The following is a 22080-nucleotide window of genomic DNA, read 5'->3' as shown; positions in this document are numbered from 1 at the left end:
TGGGATTAGCAGGCGGGGGGTGGGGCTTTTGCTGCGGTTCGGTCAGTGTGCGGGGCAACGTGGATGTGTTAGCAGAATAAGCATAGGTGTTATCAGAATAAGGGTATTAAGGGGTGTTATCATAATAGAATGATATTATTCGGACACCAGAAGTGTTCCGGGTAGTATCGGGTATTTATCGGACTACCAGGGGGTTACCGGAACCCCTCGGTGGAATAATGGGCCTTATGGGCCATAAGAGGGGAGCACACCAGCCCATAAGGGGTAGCGCCCCCCCTCCCCCCCTTAGGCAGGAGGCCGAATAGGATAAGGAAGAGGGGGTTCGCCCCCCCCCCCTTTCCTTCCTCCCTTCCCTCTTCCTTTCCCCCCTTCCGGTAAAAGGAGAGGGGGGGCAAATTGGACTAGGGCCCCAAGTAGGATTCCTCCTACTTGGGGCGCCCCAAGGCTGTTCCCCTCCCCCTCCCACATATATATACATGGGGAGGGGCCGCCTAGAACACACACCAACAATTGTTAGCCGTGTGCGGTGCCCCCTCCACAGTTTGTGCCTCCGGTCATATTCTCGTAGTTCTTAGGGGAAGCCTGCGCGGATAACTTCACCATCACCGTCACCACGCCGTCGTGCTGACGGAACTCATCTACTTCCTCGACACTTTGTTGGATCAAGAGTTCGAGGGGCATCATCGAGGTGAACATGTGCAAAACTCGAAGATGTCGTACGTTCGGTACTTGATCGGTCGAAACGAGAAGAAGTTTGACTACATCAACCGCGTTGTCAAACGCTTCCGCTTTCGGTCTACGAGGGTACGTAGACACACTCACCCCCTCTCATTGCTATGCATCTCCTAGATAGATCTTGCGTGAGCGTAGGAAATTTTTTAAAATTGCATGCTAAATTTCCCAACAAGATGAAGGGTAAAGGATTGAAGATAAATTTGTATTCCTACGAAAACTATACTATTAGAAAGAACATTTAATTCTTATGCAATGTGCATTCTATTTCTTCTATACATGTTTTGGTAATAATCAGAATCAAGATATTTTGTGAGATAGAAGTCTTGCCTGGAAGAATACACAAACCAAATAAAGGCATATTATGTATTTTTATTAAACGAGGCAAAAGACTTGTCTTTTTAAAAAAAAAACTTTATGACCTTATTGATAAGCATCAAGTACATTTTACAAGCATCAGTCTAAGTGGTGAAACACTCGAGACTGTGAGGACAGTAAACACAGGACATTGGCACGATCCTGATGATGACAAACACCTGACACTACAGGTAGTGATTTGAAGGGCTAGCCTAGAGTGATGATAAGCCTTCACATTGTGTGTCCTGGATATGTATGATAACCTATTTGGATGAAAACTAGAAGAGGTTCAGACTTGAGATACTATGGCCCTGATCTGCCAAGGTCCTTTCGTCGCATTTAGATCCGACCTAGCAGTCAAAACAAGTACCCTTGAATCTGTGAGAAAATAAGCATCATGAAGACGAAGAGCTTCTGCCGCCTTGACTGTGAGCAACAGATTGCACGCTTCAGCCTGCAGAGAAGAGCCTACTGGCAGAGACAACGATGCAACATAGATGCTGGAGGCATGATGCTGACGAAGTTGGATGTGGACGCCCAATCCTTCTTGTTGCAGTTGACCACCAGACGATGGGGCCCATGTTGCATATGAATATATATGTATGTCTATACCTGCAATAGGAATAACATGTTGTAGCATTCCATGTTGTTGCCGACACAACCGTTGATCATCAGTTGGTCGCTTGGACCTGCAGGCTTGCGTCAAGGATCTGAAAATCCTGCAATTAAAGCTGAGAAGACTGCAACAACCTTTTTTGGATGTATTTTAGCATGATAAAAAAGAGTATCATTTTTTGCTTTCCAAATGCACCAAAGCATAGTGTAAAGATTATTAACTGACACGAAGTGATGATTAGAATTTAGCAAGAAATTAAGGATGTCAGGAATAGATTGGTGTTGTTGTAAAGAGTCAGTGTTGATAAACCAGGTCCGCAAGAACCAAACAACTTTTGCAAAGTGACATCCGAAAAACAAATGCATATCATCTTCCTCTATATTACACCTTGAGTAGATAAGTGAAATATGTCTAGAAAAACAATCTATTATTTTACCTGTGGCTAGGACTCTTCTTAATAGTCTGCAAGCAAAATTCTGGACTCTTGGGATCATGTGCTTCTCAGCCCAAACCTGATTGAGCAAGTTAATAACCTATTGAGGTACTTGTTTAGGCATCTGGATCTGCGGCAACTGCAAATTTTTGAAACAATGTCATGCGCTTTTTGTAAAAAACTACCCTGTAGGAGTGAGTTTTCAAACAAGCATATCTCGGCCCACATCATCAATGATAGGAGTGTTTAAAATGGTTGTGGCCACATGTGGAGTAAAAAGAGAGTTAACTAGATCATGGTTCGAGGCCTTAAGATTTGAGATCCACAAGTCTTTAATAGTTGTAGGATAACTAAAGGTGGTTGCTGAATGACAAGATTGTTATAGATGTTCTGTCAACTATTAAACCAAGGTGTACTCCAAATGGAAGAGGGGCCATCAACAAATTGTGTAAAATAAGCAGATTCCAATAGAGGTCTTATCTTTAAAATGGAAGCCCAAAAAGCATTTTTTGGACAACTAGAATGAGCTCTCCAAATAGAAGTGTCAGCATTGTATTTTGACTTCAAAATAAGAGCAAGATTACTAGTTGAGTCTTGAGCAATTCTCCAAGTTGCAGAGAGAATCAAGCTCTGATTCAAGGACTGGAGATTTCTAATACCTAAACTACCACTTTTCTTGTCAATGCAAATATCAACCCATGCCCTTAAGCAAAGATATCTTAAAGTGTTATCATCTTTTATCCCTGTCCACCAAAAATCTCCTAATGATAGCAGTGATACTAGCAAGCAATATTTTTAGAACAAAATATTTGACATAAAATAAACAGGAATAGAAGAAAAAAAACATATTTAATAAGAGTAAGCCTAGCGGGGTGAGACATTCTGTTTACCTTATACATTGTAAGCTTGGATTTAAACTTGTCTCCCACAGATGAGTAAGCAACAGACCTATCCTTAGCAGGCAAGACCAGAGGATGTCCAAAATGAAGAAAGAGATGCCGATATCAGGGACAGGAAACAACCTTTAATTTCCCGTTTGAGCTGCAAATCAACATTAGTAGTAAACATAATTCCTGACTTTGCCCAATTTGCGACTTTGCCTGAAAGGGAACAAAAATGATTTAAGATCTGAAGGATGGCTTCAACTTCCTGCTTTGTTGCTGCACCACACACCAATAGATCATCTGTAAACATCATTAGTACTCCCTCCGTTCATTTTTATAAGTCGTTTCAGACAACCGAAATCGAGCTGTTTTGCACACTGTCTGAAATGTGTACAACATCTTATAAAAGTGAACAGAGGGAGTAGTAAAGACCGCAATTCGTAAAAATGGACAAAATGTAAACATTTTGAACAACCCGAAAGTTTGCAAGGGGGCGTGGGATACAAATTTGTAAATTCAGTCACAAGAAGCGAGCAAGTAGTGAAAGCACCCCTCGAGTCCGGCATTTCGGAGGCCACCCCCACCCGATCCCGACGACCATCCATCCATCCACCCCCCATGGACCACCCCCCGCGCCACGGCCTCCCGCCGTCCTCCTCCTCCTCCTCCTCCGGCGCTGCCGCGGCGGCGCCGGCGACCTCGCCGGAGTTCTTGCTGCCGCCGAGCCGCCTCCCGCTGGAGGACATCCTCTTCTGCGTCGACGTGGACGCCGAGGCGCGCTCCGAGATGAAGGTCGCCGCCGCGTCCGCGTCCCCCGCCTCCTCCGGCTCCACCGGCTCCCCCGGCCCCGGCGCGCTCATGGATCCGGCGGCGCCCCCCCGCCCCGCGCGCCCGGCGGTGCGGCGGATGGACGCCGTCAAGCAGGCGCTCATGCTCTTCCTCCACAGCAAGCTCACCATGTGCCCCGACCACCGCTTCGCCTTCGCCTCCCTCCGCGACACCGTCTCCTTGGTATCTGCTGCCCCCCTTGTCTCTTCACTTTCTCGGTTAGATAACCAGACGAGGAGTGCTTCAGTACACGCCCCCTGATTTCTAGGGTTAACGGTTTCAGTACAAATATTGTTCATGTGTGCAAATTTTTGCCACTCACTGCAGATCTGGTTGCTTAACGATTTATGATGTTGCCCATTTGAATGCCAAACCCGAATACATGAAGAAATGGACATGAGAACTGAGTAGTTGCCCAAAATTTCCCCCATCTGAAGAACAATTGAGTGTTATCCCCACAGAATTTTCCGTATTGATTAACCTATGCTAGTTTCTTGATATTCTTCAGCTTGCCTTTAGTGTTGTGGTTTGATGAATTCCAGAAGTTGTTTCTGCAATGTGGTAATGGACTGAGGGATTGCCTTTTGTTATTCTGAAGTTAAGCTTGTAGTTTGATTTGAGCTTTGTGGGTTAATCTCATATATTGCTTCTACAATGTGATGATGAACTGGGGATTGACTTGTTTTATTCTGAATTTAAGATAAGCAAAGAATTCACCAGTGATGCTGCTTCTTCAATTGATACAATCCGGTCGTTGGCTGCTACTGAAACGAGATATGCAGTGGCTGATCTCACTCATCTCTTCAAGATAGCGTACGAGGAAGGGAAAAGGGCAGAAACGCAAGGGCGACTACTTAGAGTGGTAAGATTGCTGCAAGTTGCTCCAATTGCTGGTAACATTTTCTGTCTTGATAGTAATTGTAACCCGGCTACTACCAGGCAGAAATGGCATTGTTTCTAAGCATGTGGGAAGCCAGTAATTGGCATATAAATGGCAATGTTTTTTCTAAACAATGCTGTGTAATAATGTGTTTCGACACAAGGGCATGTAAGTCCTGAGCAGGCTGGCGTTGGTCATCCATAATTCCACATCACCACTTGTCATCTAATGTCCTAGCATAGCATAAAACATCAATCATAAACTGCTTAATAAGTAGTTCTGATATCCCCAAGACGAAATAGTCAACAGGTTGACAACCATTATGGGACCCTGCGTGTACAAAGTGGTAGGATACCCACTTGTACCTCTTATCAAAGGTACTAGGGTCATCTGTTGATTGTTGTATGCCCACACCAATCTTCCTTTTGTATAACAATGCCTCCAGTGCTTTGTGCACTATTTGAGATCACTTGCACTGTATTTCTGCATCACCTAGCCTACCATCTGCCTATTTTGGGTGGAGAATGTTCTGATAGCATTCAGAAGTTTCTTTTGTAGAAGGCTCACTGTAGTTTGTGTTATGTATAAAATGCAGTACAATTCTAAGCTGAAAAGGCACAGTAGGTTGGTGTCAACAGAGGGTCGAAAAAACTTATAAAATGTACTCCCTCCGTCTCATAATGTAAACTTTTTTGACACTAATTACATTATGGGACGGAAGGAGTATAAGTTTAACAATACAATTCTAAACTGTTTTTGGTGGAGAATGGTTTGATTTCATTCTTTTTGTATTTGTAAGAAGGCTCACTGCATCTCACGACATGTATAAAATGCAAGTACAATTCTAAACTGGAATGGCCCAGTTGGTTGATGTCCACAGAAGGTTAACAATATGAATAAGTTATGTCCTATATAGTACAGTACTGCTTTGTGTATGTCTGCTGTTGTTATTTGTGGATTGCAACTCGGTTTTGATTTCCATGAGAACTGATTATTCCAGGTGCTCATCTACTGCCGGTCCTCAACCAAGCCCCACCATCTGTGGCCCGTAAAGCCAAAGAACTTCACCATGGACATAGTCTATCTGCACGACAAGCCTACTGCTGATAACTGCCCACAAAATGTGTATGACGCGCTGGTTGATGCCCTCGAGCATGTCAGCCAGTACGAGGGCTACATTCTTGAGAGCGGCCAAGGGCTTGCCCGGGTCCTGTTCCGCCAGATATGCATCATCTTATCACACCCCTTGCTACGCTGCATGCAAGATGACCTTGATATACCCAAGCAAGTTGTTAAGAAAATTCTGGCCATTGAAGGTGTGCAGAGCGAAGATGGCGCTCCGGCCTCCGGCAGCCAGTAGTGAATCACCCTAGTTCAATGGTATGTGTTCATGAAGCCTGTTCTGTGTGTTGTAAAGGGCCAAGCAGATACACTTTTACTGCTGTGGAGAGATTGGGTTGGCATTGAACATGTATAAATTGCTCCTTTATTTGCATCATATCAGTAACTGCAATCTACCTTGTATTTCCGCAGTGTCGTGAACCGGTGACGAATCTGATACTAGCATTTTTTGCTGGTTTCTGTATTGTGCAGGGGGTTTCTTTTGCATAGAGAAATGTCATGCATCTAGTTAGGTAGTTACAGCACCTTACATGAATTTAACCTGTTTTTTCTCTGGTTATATACATTCAGAAGATCTGAAATGTTGAATGGATAATTCACAGAAATCTCAAAATTCATCGTTGTGGACGACATTTGTGACCAAAAAGGGAAGCAATCTATTACAAGACACCACTCTGGGGCAAAGAAAATTTTAAAAACTGCTTTTGATTGTGTTTTTTGTCCTTCGAATCGATCCATAATTTCTTACTTCCTTTTCCTGTCTCTGGCCACCATTTTCGACTGTTCGAGCTGGCGTCGCCGGTGACGGGGCCGACAAGATGAGCACCCCTCCTAGCCGGTTGCCGCCGGCGATCCATTGACGTTGTTTATCAAGAGCAGCAGGGCAACCACGAGAACATGCCTCCCTTCGGCGCTTCCGGCTCCGCTTCCGGTTTGCTGCTTGCCCCCTCCCCCAGCGCCGTCGTCTCCGCAGCCGGCTCCCCCGCCCGCGCCGTTCTCGGCGTCGCCGGCATCTCGCTAGATTCCTGAGCTCTCTTGGAGCTGTACCTCCTGTCCTCCATCAGGCTGCACATGTCACAATTCACAAGTGTTGTGCATCAGTGAGGAATTACGGACGGATGGACATGGACGTGCATGTGTACAATGCAAAAGACGCGACCGAATGCGTGGCGTACTTGGGGAAGGCGAAGGAGTAGCTCGGGGCGGCGTCGCCGAGCTCCGGGACGGCATTGAACTGCCGCGGCGTGGACGTGGCGGAGGGGCGGGAGACGTCGGCGGAGCTGTCGCGGGGCGGCGTGGCGATGTCCATGAGCTCCGGGTGCGAGAGGAAGTAGCCGGTGAAGTCGCAGGAGGGCGCGACCTGGAGCCCGAACACCGACTCGGTGGACATCATGCTCCAGTCCTTGCCGGGATCCGACGTGTCCCGCTCGAACACGGACGCCGGGATCCGGCCGTCGCCGAGCATCCCCTCCCCGCCGAGCACCAGGGGCGGCTGCCGGTCCATCTGCTGCGGCAGCGGCGGCATGTCGTCGTAGGCGAACGAGTCGCTCGCGGCGTAGCGGTACGCCGGAGCCGCCGCCGTGGCCTCACCGCTGCCCTCCTTGCCCTGCAGCTCGCCGGCGCCGCCTTCCCGGAGTCCCAACGCCATGCTCGCTCGCCGCTAGCTAGCTTATCCAAGAACGGAGGCGAATGCGCACCGACGGCCGGGGCTGGGACCGCGGCCGTCGGACCTTAGGAGATGCTAGGCCGATGGATGACCTCCCTCGGCGTGGGCGGAGCGTGCAATGTGCAATGTGACCGTCGCCGCCGTACGTGGCGCCGTTCGATCGTCGGGATGGGTGATAGCGGCGATGGGCAGCGCCCCCTCCGTTTCAGGTTAATGGTGTGGTGGGTCGGAGGAGGCGGTCGATCAATGGCGATGGTGCCGGGGGTTTTGTGGGATGGAAGGAAGGGAACCGTCGGCTGCGCGGCGAGCGGAGCGTAAATAGAAGATGAGTTTGTGGTTGCTAAGTTAAGGTAGGCTTGGCGCCAAATTTGGAGCAGGGCTTAATAAGGGCTGGCGATTATGCACTCTGGCAGCTGTGCTTGTGCACAACGGCTCAAGAACACCTTAGCCATATGCAAATCGCCAGAAAATTAAGTTTGGCCCGATCAACGTTTTTAGCCGTTGATTTCTGCTTTAAGATTCGTGCTCCCTTTTCTTTTCCTACTCTCTTCCGTGAGTTGTTTTGGGCTCCGTTTTTCAACAACGGACTTGCGTCAGCCAAATCTTTAACGGGCCGAAGCACATTACCCTTTGTTTAGGACTACTAGCAAATATGCCACCCGTGCGTTGCAACGGGAAAAAACAATCAGACTATGTCAGGATAAGATAAGGACTTTAAAAATGTCATTTCATAAACTACATCTGAATCATGTCACGATGAGATAAGGGGCTTTCAAGAAGTCGTTTCAAAAGCTGAAAACGTGATGGTCTCATGACTTGATCTCCTAAGGCGCCACAATGAAATATCTTTTGTCTAAGCAAGCTGCATTGATGAACCCTACCTAAGCTAGACTGATAAATGATGTGTCTCGCCTTGACCTAGCATCGTGGTGCTTTTCATAACCAGTACAACTACAATACCAGAATAAAGATAGCTATGTTTTGAGGAATATTAGACATTTAGTCATTTTCATATAGCTTACAAAAGTTAACCCATAGAAGTTGTGTTAATTTTTCTGGGGCCAAGCGTTGTATAGAACACAAAAACCCTTCTTAACCAATGTGTGATGGATTAAATAAAATCATAAAACAACCTCTGTATTTCCCCTAAAAGAGCTTTATCTAAGCGATGGTTCATTTTGTTCGTAATTTACGTCTTTGTTTGAATTTTTTGTGAACATTTTCTAAAATTTCATGGACATTATTTTAAATTTCTGAATATTTTTGGATTCACAATCAGTTTTTAAAAATCATGAACATTTACTTGAAATCGTTATTTTTAAATAATATGCAAATATTTTTTTTTAAATCTTCAACAATTAATGATTTCCCGTACCATTTTTTGATTTCACGAACATTTTATGATTTCTAAAAACTTCAGCTCACAACTTTCTGAAATTGAATTTATGATTTCTAAAAAAAATCTTCACATCACAACTTTCTGAAATTTTGAATTTTTAAAAATCCCGAATTTACAAATTGTTGAATAGGTTTAGGATTCACTGACACTTTTTAAAAATCATGAACCTTTACTTGAAATCATGATTTTTAAATAATATGCAAACAGTTTTTAAAAATCTTGAACAATTTATGATTTCCCTACCATTTTTTGAATTCATGAAAATTTTATGATTTCTAAAAAAACTCTTCAGCTCACAACTTTCTAAAATTGAATTTATGATTTCTAAAAAAAATCTTCACGTCACAACTTTCTGAAATTTTGAATTTTTAAAAATCCTGAATTTTCAAATCGTTGAATATATCGTGGGTTCACGATCACTTTTTAAAAATCATGAACATTTACTTGAAATCGTGATTTTTAAATAATATGCAAACAGTTTTTAAAAATCTTGAACAATATTTTAGTTCCCTACCATTTTTTGCATTCACGAATATTTTATGATTTCTAAAAAAATCTTCAGCTCACAACTTTCTGAAATTCAATTTATGATTTCTAAAAAAAGTCACGTCACAACTTTCTGAAATTTGGAATTTTTAAAAATCTCGAATTAATTATAAATAGGAAAAACATAAACAGAAATAAGAAGAAACAGCATGGGACCTCACGCCCATGGGCCGGCCCATACACGTGCGGAGGAGGAGGAGCGCTTGCAGAGAAAAGAAGAGAAAAAGTGATCCCCTCAAAAAAAAGTGAAGAAGTAAGGTGATCCGGAGATCGAACCTGGGTCCGCCACACGAAATTCTAACCCCTTGACAACTGCGCCAATTTCCTAGTCTTCTAGTTTAAGGGGAACATCTTATAAGAATCAATCACCGCAGCGAATTTTTTAAAAAGAAAAATTGAATCTTTTTATTTACTTATAGGTGGCATAGTGGGTAATTTATAACAACTTCAGGGGTGATTTAAGTGACATACGACCAGAAGCAATAGGTGTCTTATTATTAGGGAAGATAAGCACGTTACATGTGTGACCTAGCCCTCCCCTCTCTCACACTTTGTTCCTTCCTGGTTTTCTGTTTTTATTCGTTTTTGCTCTTTTCTTTTCTTTTTTACCTTTTATTTTTCTTTATTAGTTGTTTTTTGGGGTATTCCTTGGATGCTGAGTATGAATGTATACAGACAAATACTATAAAATATGTATGAAAATTGCATTATTACATGATTATTCTTTGCATACTACAAAAAAGTGCAATTTTAGTGCCAAGTTGTGTGTAAGTTTTTTATATACCATTTTCTTTTTTCTTAGAGGGTAATGCCAATGTCACTAATTCATTGTTCCTTATAAAATTTTATTATCTTGATTCTATTATTATTTCATTTCTTCTGTAAGGTACTACAGATGCCACTAAATCATTCCTTCTTACAAAACTTGTTTTTTGAAAAAAAAAATCCCACTGTATATGTTTATTCTTACATATTTTTAAAAAGTGTAACTTTTGTGTGCAAAATTTCTCATTGTTTTCTTTAGAACTATGACTATTTGTGTTCTTTCTTCATAAAAGGTAATACCAATGCCACTAATTCAGTATTCCTGAAAAGCCTCACTATTTTGATTTTGTGAGTTTCTACTTTATTTTCTTTCTTCTTAAATGGTAATAACAAAGCCACGAATTCATTCCTTCTTAGAAAACCTCATTATTTTTATTTTGTTTTAGTTTTTGTTCCATTTTCTTTCTTCCTTAATTGTACCCGACTGGTTGCTCTGTTTTTTCAATAACTATTCACATGCTATTTTTTTAATCGGTTGTTTATGTTGTATCTAGTGGGGAAAAAAACTAAAGTTGCCATTATTATCAAAAGAGCAATGTTCTTAATTTTTCCATGTGCAAAATGAGAATCTTGTTAGGTCCATGGCAACTAAAAGCATGTGTGTCCATGATAGCAACTTTCCTTGTGTCTTTTGCCATATCTATCCAAAGAGTTTTGCCATTGCAGTTACAAAATAGTTGGGAATATGGAAAATTTGATCTTTATTTTTTTCCCATGGCCTAAACTTTTCCATGTTTGCCATTATGTTTGGAGATCACTCTTTTTTACTACTATATCATGCCAAAATTTAATTTTGGCCATGGCAAATTTACTCTTTTTAACCATCGCAATATTATTTTATATGAGCATGGCATTTTATTTGTATGATACGTGGAAAATTCATACTTAATGCCATGGCAAATCATAGTTTGGACATGGCAAAAAAAATTGCTGACCACGACACTTTTTTAATGTTTAGCCATGTAAATTCATACTTCATAATATGTAAAATATATAAATATATTTTTCAACCATGGAAAATTATTGTATTCACCACGGAAAATTAACTCTTTTTTTAGCTACCAGGTCAGTCGCTATGTTTTCTCAATCACTATTCAGACACTATTTTTTCAATAGGTTTTTATGTTGTCTCTAGTGAACAAAAACCCTAAAGTTGCCGTCTTTTCAAAAGAACAATGTTCTTAATTTTGCCATGTGCAAAATGAAAATCTTTTTAGGCCCATGGAAAGTAAAAGCACGTGTTACCATTATAGCAACTTTTGTTGTGTCTTTTGCCATATTTATCCAAAGAGTTTTGCCATTGCAGTTACAAAATAGTTTGAGAATATGGAAAATTTGATCTTTATTTTTTTCCCATGGCATAAACTTTTCCCATGGCCATTGCAATAGGTATAATCATTTGAAATTTCTTTGCCATGGCAATTATAAATACGATATCAGTACAACTCAAGATGCATTCACCATTTCAAAAAAAATCATGTGTTAGATAAAACAACTTTGCCATACTTTATTTTTCATATATCGCCATGATAGTAACTTTCCTAGTGTCTTCGCCATACCTATATCGGAGAATGTTGCCATGGCTGAGTAAGATGTTTTTTCCATGTCATCTTTGATTTTTTTTTCGATGGCAACTAAAAAGACGACGTCATTGCAACTTAAGATGCATTTTCTTGTGTGTAGATAAACAAATTTTCCATACTTTATTTAAAATGTACCATGATATAAACTTTTCCACATTTGCCATTATTTTTGGAGATCATTCTTTATTTAGTACTATATCATGGAAATTCTTAATTATGTAACATGGCAAATTTTATTTCTATCCATGGCAAATTTACTATTTTTTAACCATGGAAAATTTATTTTATATGAGTATGGCATTTTTATTTGTTTGAACCATGGCAAATTCATACTTTATACCATCGCAAAGCATTGGTTGGGCATGAAAATTTTATTTTCCTGACCATGGCATTTTTTTTGTTTAGCCATGGCAAATTCATACTTCATAATATGGTAAATTTGTATATTTTTCAACCATGTAAATTTACTCTTTTCTATTTTAGCTACCAGACTGGTTTCTACGGGGTTTTTCAATAACTATTCATGCACTATTTTCTCAATCAGTTGTTTATGTTGTTTCTAGTGAACAAAAATCCTAAAGTTTATGTCGTTTTCAAAAGAACAATGCTCTTAATTTTGCCATGTGCAAAATGAAAATAATTTTACGTCCATGGCAACTAAAAGCATGTGTTGCCATGATGGCAACTTTCATTTTGTCTTTTGCCATATCCATCCAAAGAGTTTTGTCATTGCAATTACAAATTTGTTTGAGAACATGGAAAATTTGACCTTTGATTTTTGTTTGCCACGGAAAAAAGTATAGACATTTGATATTGTCTTGTCATGCCAACTATAAATACTATATCACTGCAACTTAAGATGCATCCCCATTTAAAAAAAATCCATGTGTCTAGAAAAATAATTTTGCCATACTTTTTTCATACATTGCCATGATGGAAACTTTCATAGTATCTTCTCCATACCTATATCGGGAGAATGTTTCCATGGTTACTGAAGATGTTTTTTGCCATCACATTATTTGAATTTTTCATTTTGCCATGACAACTACAAATACGATGTCATTGCAACTTATGATGCATTTTCTTGTCTCTAGAGAAACAAATTTTCCATACTTTGTTTAAAATATACCATGACATAAACTTTTCCAAGTATGACATGTTTTTAGATATCATTATTTTTTAGTACTGTATCATGACAAATATTAATTGCGTAACATGGCAAACTTTATTTTTGGTCATGGTAAATTTACTCTTTTTTAACCATGGCAAAGTTATTTTATCTGAGCATGGCATTTTTATTTGTTTGAACCGTGGCAATTCATACTTCATGCCATGGAATTGATTGTTTGGACATAGAAAAATTACTTTTTAACCATGGGAATTTTATTTTCCTGACACATTTTTGGGTTTAGCCATGGCAAATTCATACGTCAAAATGTGGCAAATATATATATATATATATATATATATATATATATATATATATATATATATTAACCATGGCAACTTTATTGTATTCACCATGGCAAAAAAATTGAACCATGGCTACTTTTGTATTATTAGACCACGGTAAAATTATATTTTTGACCATGGCCATTTTATTAATTTAAAAATGGTAACTTTTTTGTTTAGACCATGGGAAAAGTTATTACTTTGACCATGGCAACTTATTGTTTTACACCTTCATGTGTACACCACCATGGAAACTTGTATCGCACACACCATCATAAATTATTTTTTTAATCTTTTTGAAACACGGCTAATTTGTTGAATAGAGCATTGTAAAAAAATTGTATACCATCGCAATTTTGATCATATGGAAAAATCCATTAGAATCTTTCACATTTTTGTTTTCCATTTCTGTTTTTTTTCATCTTTCTTTTATATGAAACAATGGCAATCTTAAGTTAAAATATAATTTGCTTGTACCAACATGGCTTAATACATATTTGTTAAGCTTTTAAGTTTTGATCCATCTTGAACATTGATGGTAGCTTTACTTGTTACATATGCGTTTTACATAATAGGCGATTCCATTTTATATATGATGGCAAATCAATCTTTTTGGTTCTGTTCACAAGGGTGTAATGTTTGCTCCCTTCGGGTTTTGAGCTTTTTTGTAGTGCAACAGTAGCAAACGGGCTTTGCTGGCATTTTTTTGTTTCAGCCTGGCTGGATCGTGACCGATGGACTAGCAGTATTAGCGCTCAGCCTATTCGTTCGTTCATAACTCATTCCCGGATCGAATGTTTTGTTTCAGAACAATCGCCCCCAAGGAACAATTTATTTGATCTGGGAGCTACCTAGATCGAACGTTACCGAGATGTCCTAGTCCAAAAAATATGGTGTGTATTTTGCGTACTGTTGGGAAAAAAATGAAGCATTGCGAAGGAGCCTGAGGATGGAGACATGATTTGATATGTACTCCCTCCGTCCGGAAATACTTGTCGGAGAAATGGATTTATGGGGGAGTACCATATTATTGAGTAAAGTGCATCCTAGGTCCTTGAACTATCTCAGAGGTGTCATGTAGGTCCTCGAATTATGAAAAGTGCCATCTAGGTCATCATTGGTCCTTTGAAGTACAATAAGTGTGTGCTTACGTCACACCTAAGTTGTTCGAGGACCTATGTGGCTATGTGACATTTCTAAAATAGTTTGAGAATTTGCATGTCACACATATTGCACTTTGAGGACATATGATGATTTTCATAGTTCGAGAACCTAGCGTGACACCTCTGAAATAGTTCAAGGGCCTATGATGCTCTTTACTCCAGGAAAGGTTATATAGTATTTTCCAATAGATAGTTTGATTGTGACACCTTTGAGAGAATAGTGCGTGCAGAAGATGGACACAAACTCATCCCGCTTAGTATAGATCAACAAAGTACGAAGTTGGTTGAAGCTAAATCTTTCACCATAGCTCTCATATTGGACCAGCACAACAAGATGTAACAATACACTAGCCGAATATACAATCACATAACAGAGTCGACACCGGAAACGTATGGTACACAACATGCATGCCCTGAAATTGCGTGACCTTGTGGATGTACTTAAATATCCAGGCGAAAAGCACACAAGGAATTAAATTGTTTGATGTCTCCACGTTACTCTTGATGTCCTCTAGATGTATCCGTCAGAGCATCTACAATAGAAGAGGCAACTCCAACAGAAGATGTATATTGGATATATAAAAGAACAACTCTAATAGAAGATGCAAACGGAAATGTAAAACTATACTTCAACTGGTACTTCATTTGAAACATACAAATTCAAATATAGCAAATTCAACTACTACTTCATTTCAACATAGTTCTCATTAAAACATAAATTAAATGATTACTACATTCATCAAGTTATTACTACAACTAGTTCGAACTACTACTTGAACTACACTGAAGATAAAACTACACCTCATCACCGGAGCTCTTGAACTGCTCCCAGAACTCATCCTTGTCTGGGTCATCGCACCCCTCGTCCTCCTCCTCCGAGTCACCCAGTCACCCCCTATCTGGGTCTTCTTTCTCTAGCCTTCTTCTTCCCTTGTACTAAAAAAACCAATAAAATGAAGTTTGTAGGGATTAGTGGCATTGGTATTACCCTTTAAGAAGAAAGAAAGTAAAAAAAATCTAAAAAACAATGACAAAATTTGCAAAAATTAACACAAAAATTGTGCTATTTATAATATGCAAAAATAAGCATATAATAACGGAATTTTCACAAAAGAAGTTTCCTAAGAAGGAATGGATTACTGACATTTATATTACCCTTAAAGAACAACAGAAATGAATAAAAGCAAAATAATCAAAATAATAAGTTTTGTAAGGAAGAATGATTTAGAGGCACTGGTATCACCCTTAAAAAGAAATAAAATGAAATAAAATATATAACAAAATTAAAACAGTGATGTTTTCTAAGAAAGAATAAATTAGTGGCATTGGTATTACACTTTGAGAAGAAAGGAAATGAAAACACAATTTAAAAACTAAAAATTTGCGCACTTTTTTAGAATATGCAAGAATAGGCATAAAATAGTGGAATTTCACAAAAAAGGAAGTTTCCTAAAAAGGAATGGATTGGTGTCATTGGTATTACCACTAAGAAAGAACGAAAATGAAATAAAAATTAAAAATAATCAAAATTATGAAGTTCTCTAAGAAAAAATGAATTAATGGCTTTGATATTAGCCTTTTAGAAGAAACAAAATAAAATAAAAATAAAAAAATTGAACGTAATGAAGTTTTCTAAGAAAGAATGAATTAGTGGCATTGGTATTACCATTAAGAAAGAATGGAAATAAAATAAAAACTAAAAATAATCAAAATTACGAGGTTCTCTAAGAAAAAATGAATTAGTGGCTTTGGTATTAGCATTTAATAAGAAAGAAAATAAAATAAAAACTAAAACAAAATGAACGTAATAAATTTTCCAAGGAAGAATGAATTAGTGGCATTGGTTTACCCTTTAAGAAGAAAGAAACTAGAAATACTAAATAAAACAATTACAATTTGCGCATATATACACAAAAAAGCGGTTGTTAAAAATATGCATGAATAAGCATATGATAGCGGAATTTACGCATAATAACTTCTAAGAAGGAATGAATTAGTGCGATTGGTATTACACTTAAATAACAAATAAGTTACTAAAGCAAAATCAAAATAACAAAGTTTTGTAAGGAAAAATAAATTAATGGCATTGGTATTGCCCTTTAAAACGAATAAAAGTGAAAAGAAATAAAAAATAACGAGATTTTGTTAGGAAGAATGAATTGGTGGCATTGATATTGTGAAATACTGAGGATCAACCGGCTGATTTCTGGGAAGAAGTACGCCACCTGCAGCAGTTGACACGTGTCCTATGGCCCCCACAACACGTTGCCATGATTCCAGAAAAATTTCACGCACTTATCCCCACCCGTCTTCTCCTTTCCTCGTTGTCCCCATGCTAGTCCAGCCGCTACCGCGGCGACGCGCCACCGCCACCACACGCTGCTGCATCTCCTTCCACCTTGCCCTACCATACCCAATCTCTCCTTTGCCCTCCTCGATGCAGCCCGCCCGGTTCACTCCGCCATTGGCGATGGCATGGCCCCGTACAACCGTCGGAGCTCCAATACCCGTCGGCCACCCGGCGGCGACAACGCATCCCTACCGATGGGGAGCACCATCAACCTCGCCGCACCGCGTCGTACGGCCACGTCCATCATTGTTGCAGATCAACGGCAGCGAACGGCGACAGTGCAAGTGGGCGGCTGCATTTTTGCAACATGGGTTTTGTTGTAGAAAATTACACGCGACGAGATGTTGTGATTTTTTCAACGGAAGTTCTTGCTACAGAAAATTATAGAAGAAGAGGTTTTCTTGCAGCAAGGATTTTGTTGCAGGAAATAAGAGAGAAGAAAGTCTCGCAACGAAGGTGTTGTTGCAGAAATACAAGGTTTCGGAACAAGAGATTTGTTGCAGAAAAAATAAAGAAGAGGAGCGTAGAAGGTCTCACAATAAGAGTCTTGCTGCAAAAATACAAGGTTTTGCAACAAGAGACTTGTTGCAGAGATAATAAAGAAAAAAAATAAACAGTATGAACATCTCGTATCATCGAATCGGACAGCTTGCGTAGCGCGCCCCATTGATATTACCCTTCAAGAAGAAAGAAAATTCCCTTCTCAAAAAAAAGCAAATTTCATCATAAAGAAAGAAAATCAAACAACTAATTCAATTAAATTACACAACTTGTCATTGTACACGTCACGCGCCTTATCGTCCACCGCGCGTCGGTCCATCCCCGCTCCCACCGTCTACCTGACACGCACAGGGCACCGACTCCCGCCGTATCCGCCCGCGCGCGGGAAGCCTGAAAGCGAGGGAGAGTATATGTCCCGTGCAAAAGACACCGACGGCAGCCCGACGACGCGTCCGCTACTCCCGCGAGCATGAGTACACGCTTGCCCATGCCCAGCAAGGAAAGGCGCAATCGCTCCCACGGTTATACCTCGTCTGCCCGATTGGCGCAGGCGGAGCGCTCAACCCTACCCTAGTGGCGAACCGCAATGGATGGCCGGTCGTCGTCACGGGGACGCGTCGCCACTCGGCGCTCGCGCATCCACACAACGTTTGCACCCTGCCCAGAGCTGAGCATCGGACAAGAGCGCTATAAAAGCCACTTCCCGTGCCGTGCTAGCTTGCCTGGCCGCCGCGCGCACCGCACCGACCGCACTAACCATACTCGTCTCGCTCTCCATTGGCCTCCTCGTCCTCGTCTCCCCCGGGAAGCAGAGCACCGTCGACCATGGCGGGCCGGGCTGCCATGTCCGCCGCCGTGGCCCTGGCGCTGGCGCTGCTGGCGGCCGCGGACTCGTGGCTGTACGAGGAGTTCGCCACGGAGGGCAACGTGCGCGCGGGCTACGACGCGCGGGGGCAGCAGGTGGCGTCGCTCCTCCTCGACCGCCAGTCCGGCGCCGCCTTCCGCTCCCGGCGCAGCTACCTCTACGGCCAGTTCAGCGTCCAGATCAAGCTCATCCCCGGCAACTCCGCCGGCACCGTCGCCTCCTTCTACGTACGTAGTATTCGTTTCATTTCGAATCGAGCACAGAACAGAATATATATCTGTAGTTGACATTCGACTGACGGCGCCGGCGTTGCTACGGGATCGATTTGGTGCAGCTCTCGTCGGGCGACGGCCCCGGGCATGACGAGATCGACATGGAGTTCATGGGCAACAGCACCGGTCAACCCGTGGTGCTCAACACCAACGTGTGGGCCAACGGCGATGGCAAGAAGGAGCAGCAGTTCTACCTCTGGTTCGACCCGGCCGCCGACTACCACACCTACACCATCATCTGGAACGACCGAAACATCATCTTCAAGGTGGACGACCTCTTCCTCCGCTCCTTCAAGCGCTACGCCGACCTGCCCTACCCGGGCGGGCAGCCCATGTCGGTGCACGCCACGCTCTGGGACGGCAGCTACTGGGCGACGGAGCAGGGCAAGGTGAAGGTGGACTGGTCCGCCGCGCCCTTCGTCGTCTCCTACCGCGGCTACTCCGCGGACGCCTGCGTGCCCGCCGGCGACGGCCGCCCGCTCTCCTGCCCCGCCGGCACCGACCGCTGGATGAAGCGCCAGCCCAGCGCCGCCGAGCAGGGCACCGTCGCCTGGGCCAGGAGGAACTACATGCACTACGACTACTGCCAGGACGGCTGGCGGTTCCCGCAGGGATTCCCCGCCGAATGCTCCCGCAACTGATGACCGACTGATTCGTCGCCGTCGTCCACTGATGATTCCCGGACGTACCGATTGTTCTAGTTTACCTGTGGTTTCTTGGCTCACCACTGATGATCTGCCATTTTGCCTCCCATTCCCATGTACTGCTGTTCTTGATCTCCTACCGGCAGTCCGGCACCTGCACATGGTGTCAGTCTCGGCCAGGTACAAACGAAGCATAAACTATACCGTGAGATAAAAAAATCACATACGACCTGGATCGTAGGCAGCCAATGTGGAGGCCCTGTTCTGTATGCGACAGCTGGCAAAACCGAATCTCAAAGGAGCGTCCTTTCCATTGTTTCCCTTTGCCAAATATCTCGAAATAGCTTTTCGCCCCGCTATATTAATATAGCAACCCCCGATACACCATAGAGTCCAACACGGGGCAAAAACCACAATCATGCCCAAAGAAAAAAAAGGCAAGAGAAAAAAATGCCAAAAGCACCGAATCAACGAAAGTTGTAGTATCCCGCAACAGATGCGCCCTCCAAGAATTCCACCACACTCTTATGCCCCCGAATTGCCGTGTATCAAGCAACACCTTCAAGAAGAACTGCGACGACGATGACGCTGCTGCCCGGACGAATCCTAGGATTTCTCCCGGTACACGGATGGAATCGGTGGAGGAGGACTCCCGACGCCCTTCAAGAATGATGGTAGCGCCCACAGGCGTCACCGCGCCAGTGCCGGGCAGACCCTACAGGGGTTTCTCCTGACCCCTCACACCCACAACCCAGGACCAATCGTGGACTCCACCTTGCCTTCCACTCGCCAACATGTGCCACCACAGTCACGAAGATACTACTGCCCTCTCACGACAGCAGACGCTGCAAGGCCGGCCAGACCAAAACGAAGCCACCGTAGATAGGGGTCGGCAGTACCGCAGCCACGTGGGAGGGGACAACCTCCACCGGCTCACGCGGTAGCAGACAGGACGCAAAGAGCAGGAGCACACTAGGCCAACTGCTTTGCCTGGTCCAGATCAGGCCCGCTACGCTCCCGCCGCCGCGCTGCAGCACAGTAGCCGCCGCCCCACGTCGCCTGTAGCTCGCCGGCTCCAGCCGGAGGCGACCTGCAGGAGTCCAGGTCGGCTCGCCATGACCCAGGTCAGGCCCAGAGGGCCCGGTTCTGGGCTTTCGGGGCGCCGATGGTCAACCCCCGCCACAGCTGCCAAGGGGCCGTGCCGCCGCCACGCCCACCGTACAACCTACACCGGAGCACCACCAGCCAAACCACACCGCCTCCGGAGACGCTTGCCCGAGCTAGGATCTGCGCCGGGAAGAAGAAGGGGGCCGCCACCGCGGGCCAAAATGACGCCGCGCGGGCAAGCGCCCGGCCGCGCCAGCCGGTGACAACGGCGGGGGAGGGGGAGGGGCAGGTGGAACGGGGCTTAGGCGGCGAGGGAAGGAGAGGCCACCCCGGTAGCCCCGCTCGAGGAGGCGGCCGGGGGGGGGGGGGTAGTTCAGGTGATTCTCAATTACTGTAACCCCAAACTCATAGCCGCCGGTGTGATCCACCCGGTTGCTCGCCACATCGCCGGCGTGCTCACGTGGCTGGCAACAGTGACGTACGTCGACTGCCAAGTTCACGTCCCCGCCCTATCTTGTCGCCACATCCTTGACGCCGATGGCAACTACCTTGCTCGTGATGCTCCATCCCCGTCAGAAACAGTCACGTTCCCGACGACCCAGCATTTAGAGATCACTAGCAAAAGAGCCCGTGTGTTGCAATGGGAGAGAAAACATAACACACACTCTTAACCCAACAACCATCACCCAAGACCACAATAGGTCCACCTCCTTTATTTTTGAGAGGCATCATATTTGTGTTGCCGCTTATCCTCCTTCTCACCCTCGCCGGCAATGACCTCGGTGTTCACACAAAACAAAAAAATGTGTTTGAATATGTTTAATCCTAAGGCGTCTCTCTCTCTCCCTCTCTCCTCCCCTCTCCCTCCCTCCCTCCCTCTCTCTCTCTCTCTCTCTCGCTTTCTCTCACTCTCGCGATGAGAAATCTGTTGTTTTCCCCTGCGATATTTTTCAGAGGTATGCATGCATAGTTATCGATGTTTTCTTTTTCCTATATTGTTATAGTGGCGTGTTTATTTGCAATCCGGGTCGCCGCCGTTACGAAAGGAAAATAGATCTTACGCTATAAATTATAAGTTTGCTCCCAACGATATTTTAGAAATATTTAACAGGTAAAATTAACATCAAATTTAGATTTCACATATTTTTTTAATAAAATTTCATATATAATAAGTTAAAATCGAAGTTACGGTTTAAAAGATACCGATAATTTATAAAATCATTTATTTGACTTAAATATATTCCAAAAAAATATTTAAAAATACTTAACAGGTGAAAATAATCTCATATTCATATTCTACATATTTTTCTAATCAAATTTCATATATAACATGTTCAAATCGGAGTTATGGTTTAAAAGATATGGATGATTTTAAAAAACATTGTTTGACTTAAATATGATCCACGGATGAATTACCTAAAACATCATGGGGGGTTTCGAAAAATGTAAAATAACGGTTCGGGTGTGACTTAAATCCGGACTGCGGGTTGATTTCAACAAAACACATGGATTTTTGTGTAAAATATGAAAAAACATTCGTTTTAACTTAAAACAAGACTGCGGGTTGAATTCTCTGAAATAGAGGAACTTTTCTGAAAAATGCCATGACGGACGAAAGAAACCCAATTTGCTTTATTATTAAGGTAAAGATTATTTGTTTTAGTACTATATCATGGCAAATTTATTTTTGGCCATGGCAAATGCCATGGCAAATTTACTCCTTTTTAACCATGGCAAGGTTATTTTATCTTAGCATAGCATTTTTTAATTTTTTGAACCATGAAAAAATCATTGTTTAGACATGGCAAATTTACTTTTCAACCATGGCAAATTTATTTTCTTGACCATGGCATTT

The 22080-nt window shown here is 42.7% G+C and overlaps 3 protein-coding genes across 3 annotated transcripts; 2 read left to right on the top strand and 1 right to left on the bottom strand.

The window, feature by feature from the left end:
* Positions 1-3567: 3567 nt before the first annotated feature.
* On the top strand, positions 3568-6254 carry LOC123088079 (uncharacterized). Its single transcript, XM_044510238.1, has 3 exons — positions 3568-4033; positions 4551-4712; positions 5731-6254. Exons 1-3 carry the CDS (start codon positions 3641-3643, stop codon positions 6088-6090), a joined length of 915 nt encoding a protein of 304 aa, XP_044366173.1. The 5' UTR covers positions 3568-3640; the 3' UTR covers positions 6091-6254.
* Positions 6255-6387: 133 nt separating this feature from the next.
* On the bottom strand, positions 6388-7797 carry LOC123088080 (uncharacterized). The gene is made up of 2 exons (XM_044510239.1): positions 7028-7797; positions 6388-6917 (listed from the first exon to the last, which is right to left on the bottom strand). Exons 1-2 carry the CDS (start codon positions 7498-7500, stop codon positions 6722-6724), a joined length of 669 nt encoding a protein of 222 aa, XP_044366174.1. The 5' UTR covers positions 7501-7797; the 3' UTR covers positions 6388-6721.
* Positions 7798-18047: 10250 nt separating this feature from the next.
* Positions 18048-19434, top strand: LOC123088077 (xyloglucan endotransglycosylase/hydrolase protein 8). The gene is made up of 2 exons (XM_044510237.1): positions 18048-18429; positions 18537-19434. The coding sequence occupies exons 1-2, from the start codon at positions 18163-18165 to the stop codon at positions 19113-19115; spliced, it is 846 nt and encodes a 281-aa protein (XP_044366172.1). The 5' UTR covers positions 18048-18162; the 3' UTR covers positions 19116-19434.
* Positions 19435-22080: the final 2646 nt, after the last annotated feature.

The sequence above is a fragment of the Triticum aestivum genome, chromosome 4A, assembly GCF_018294505.1.
Source record: "Triticum aestivum cultivar Chinese Spring chromosome 4A, IWGSC CS RefSeq v2.1, whole genome shotgun sequence".
NCBI classification, from domain to species: Eukaryota; Viridiplantae; Streptophyta; class Magnoliopsida; order Poales; family Poaceae; genus Triticum; species Triticum aestivum.
This window is presented reverse-complemented; position numbering and strand designations above follow the sequence as displayed.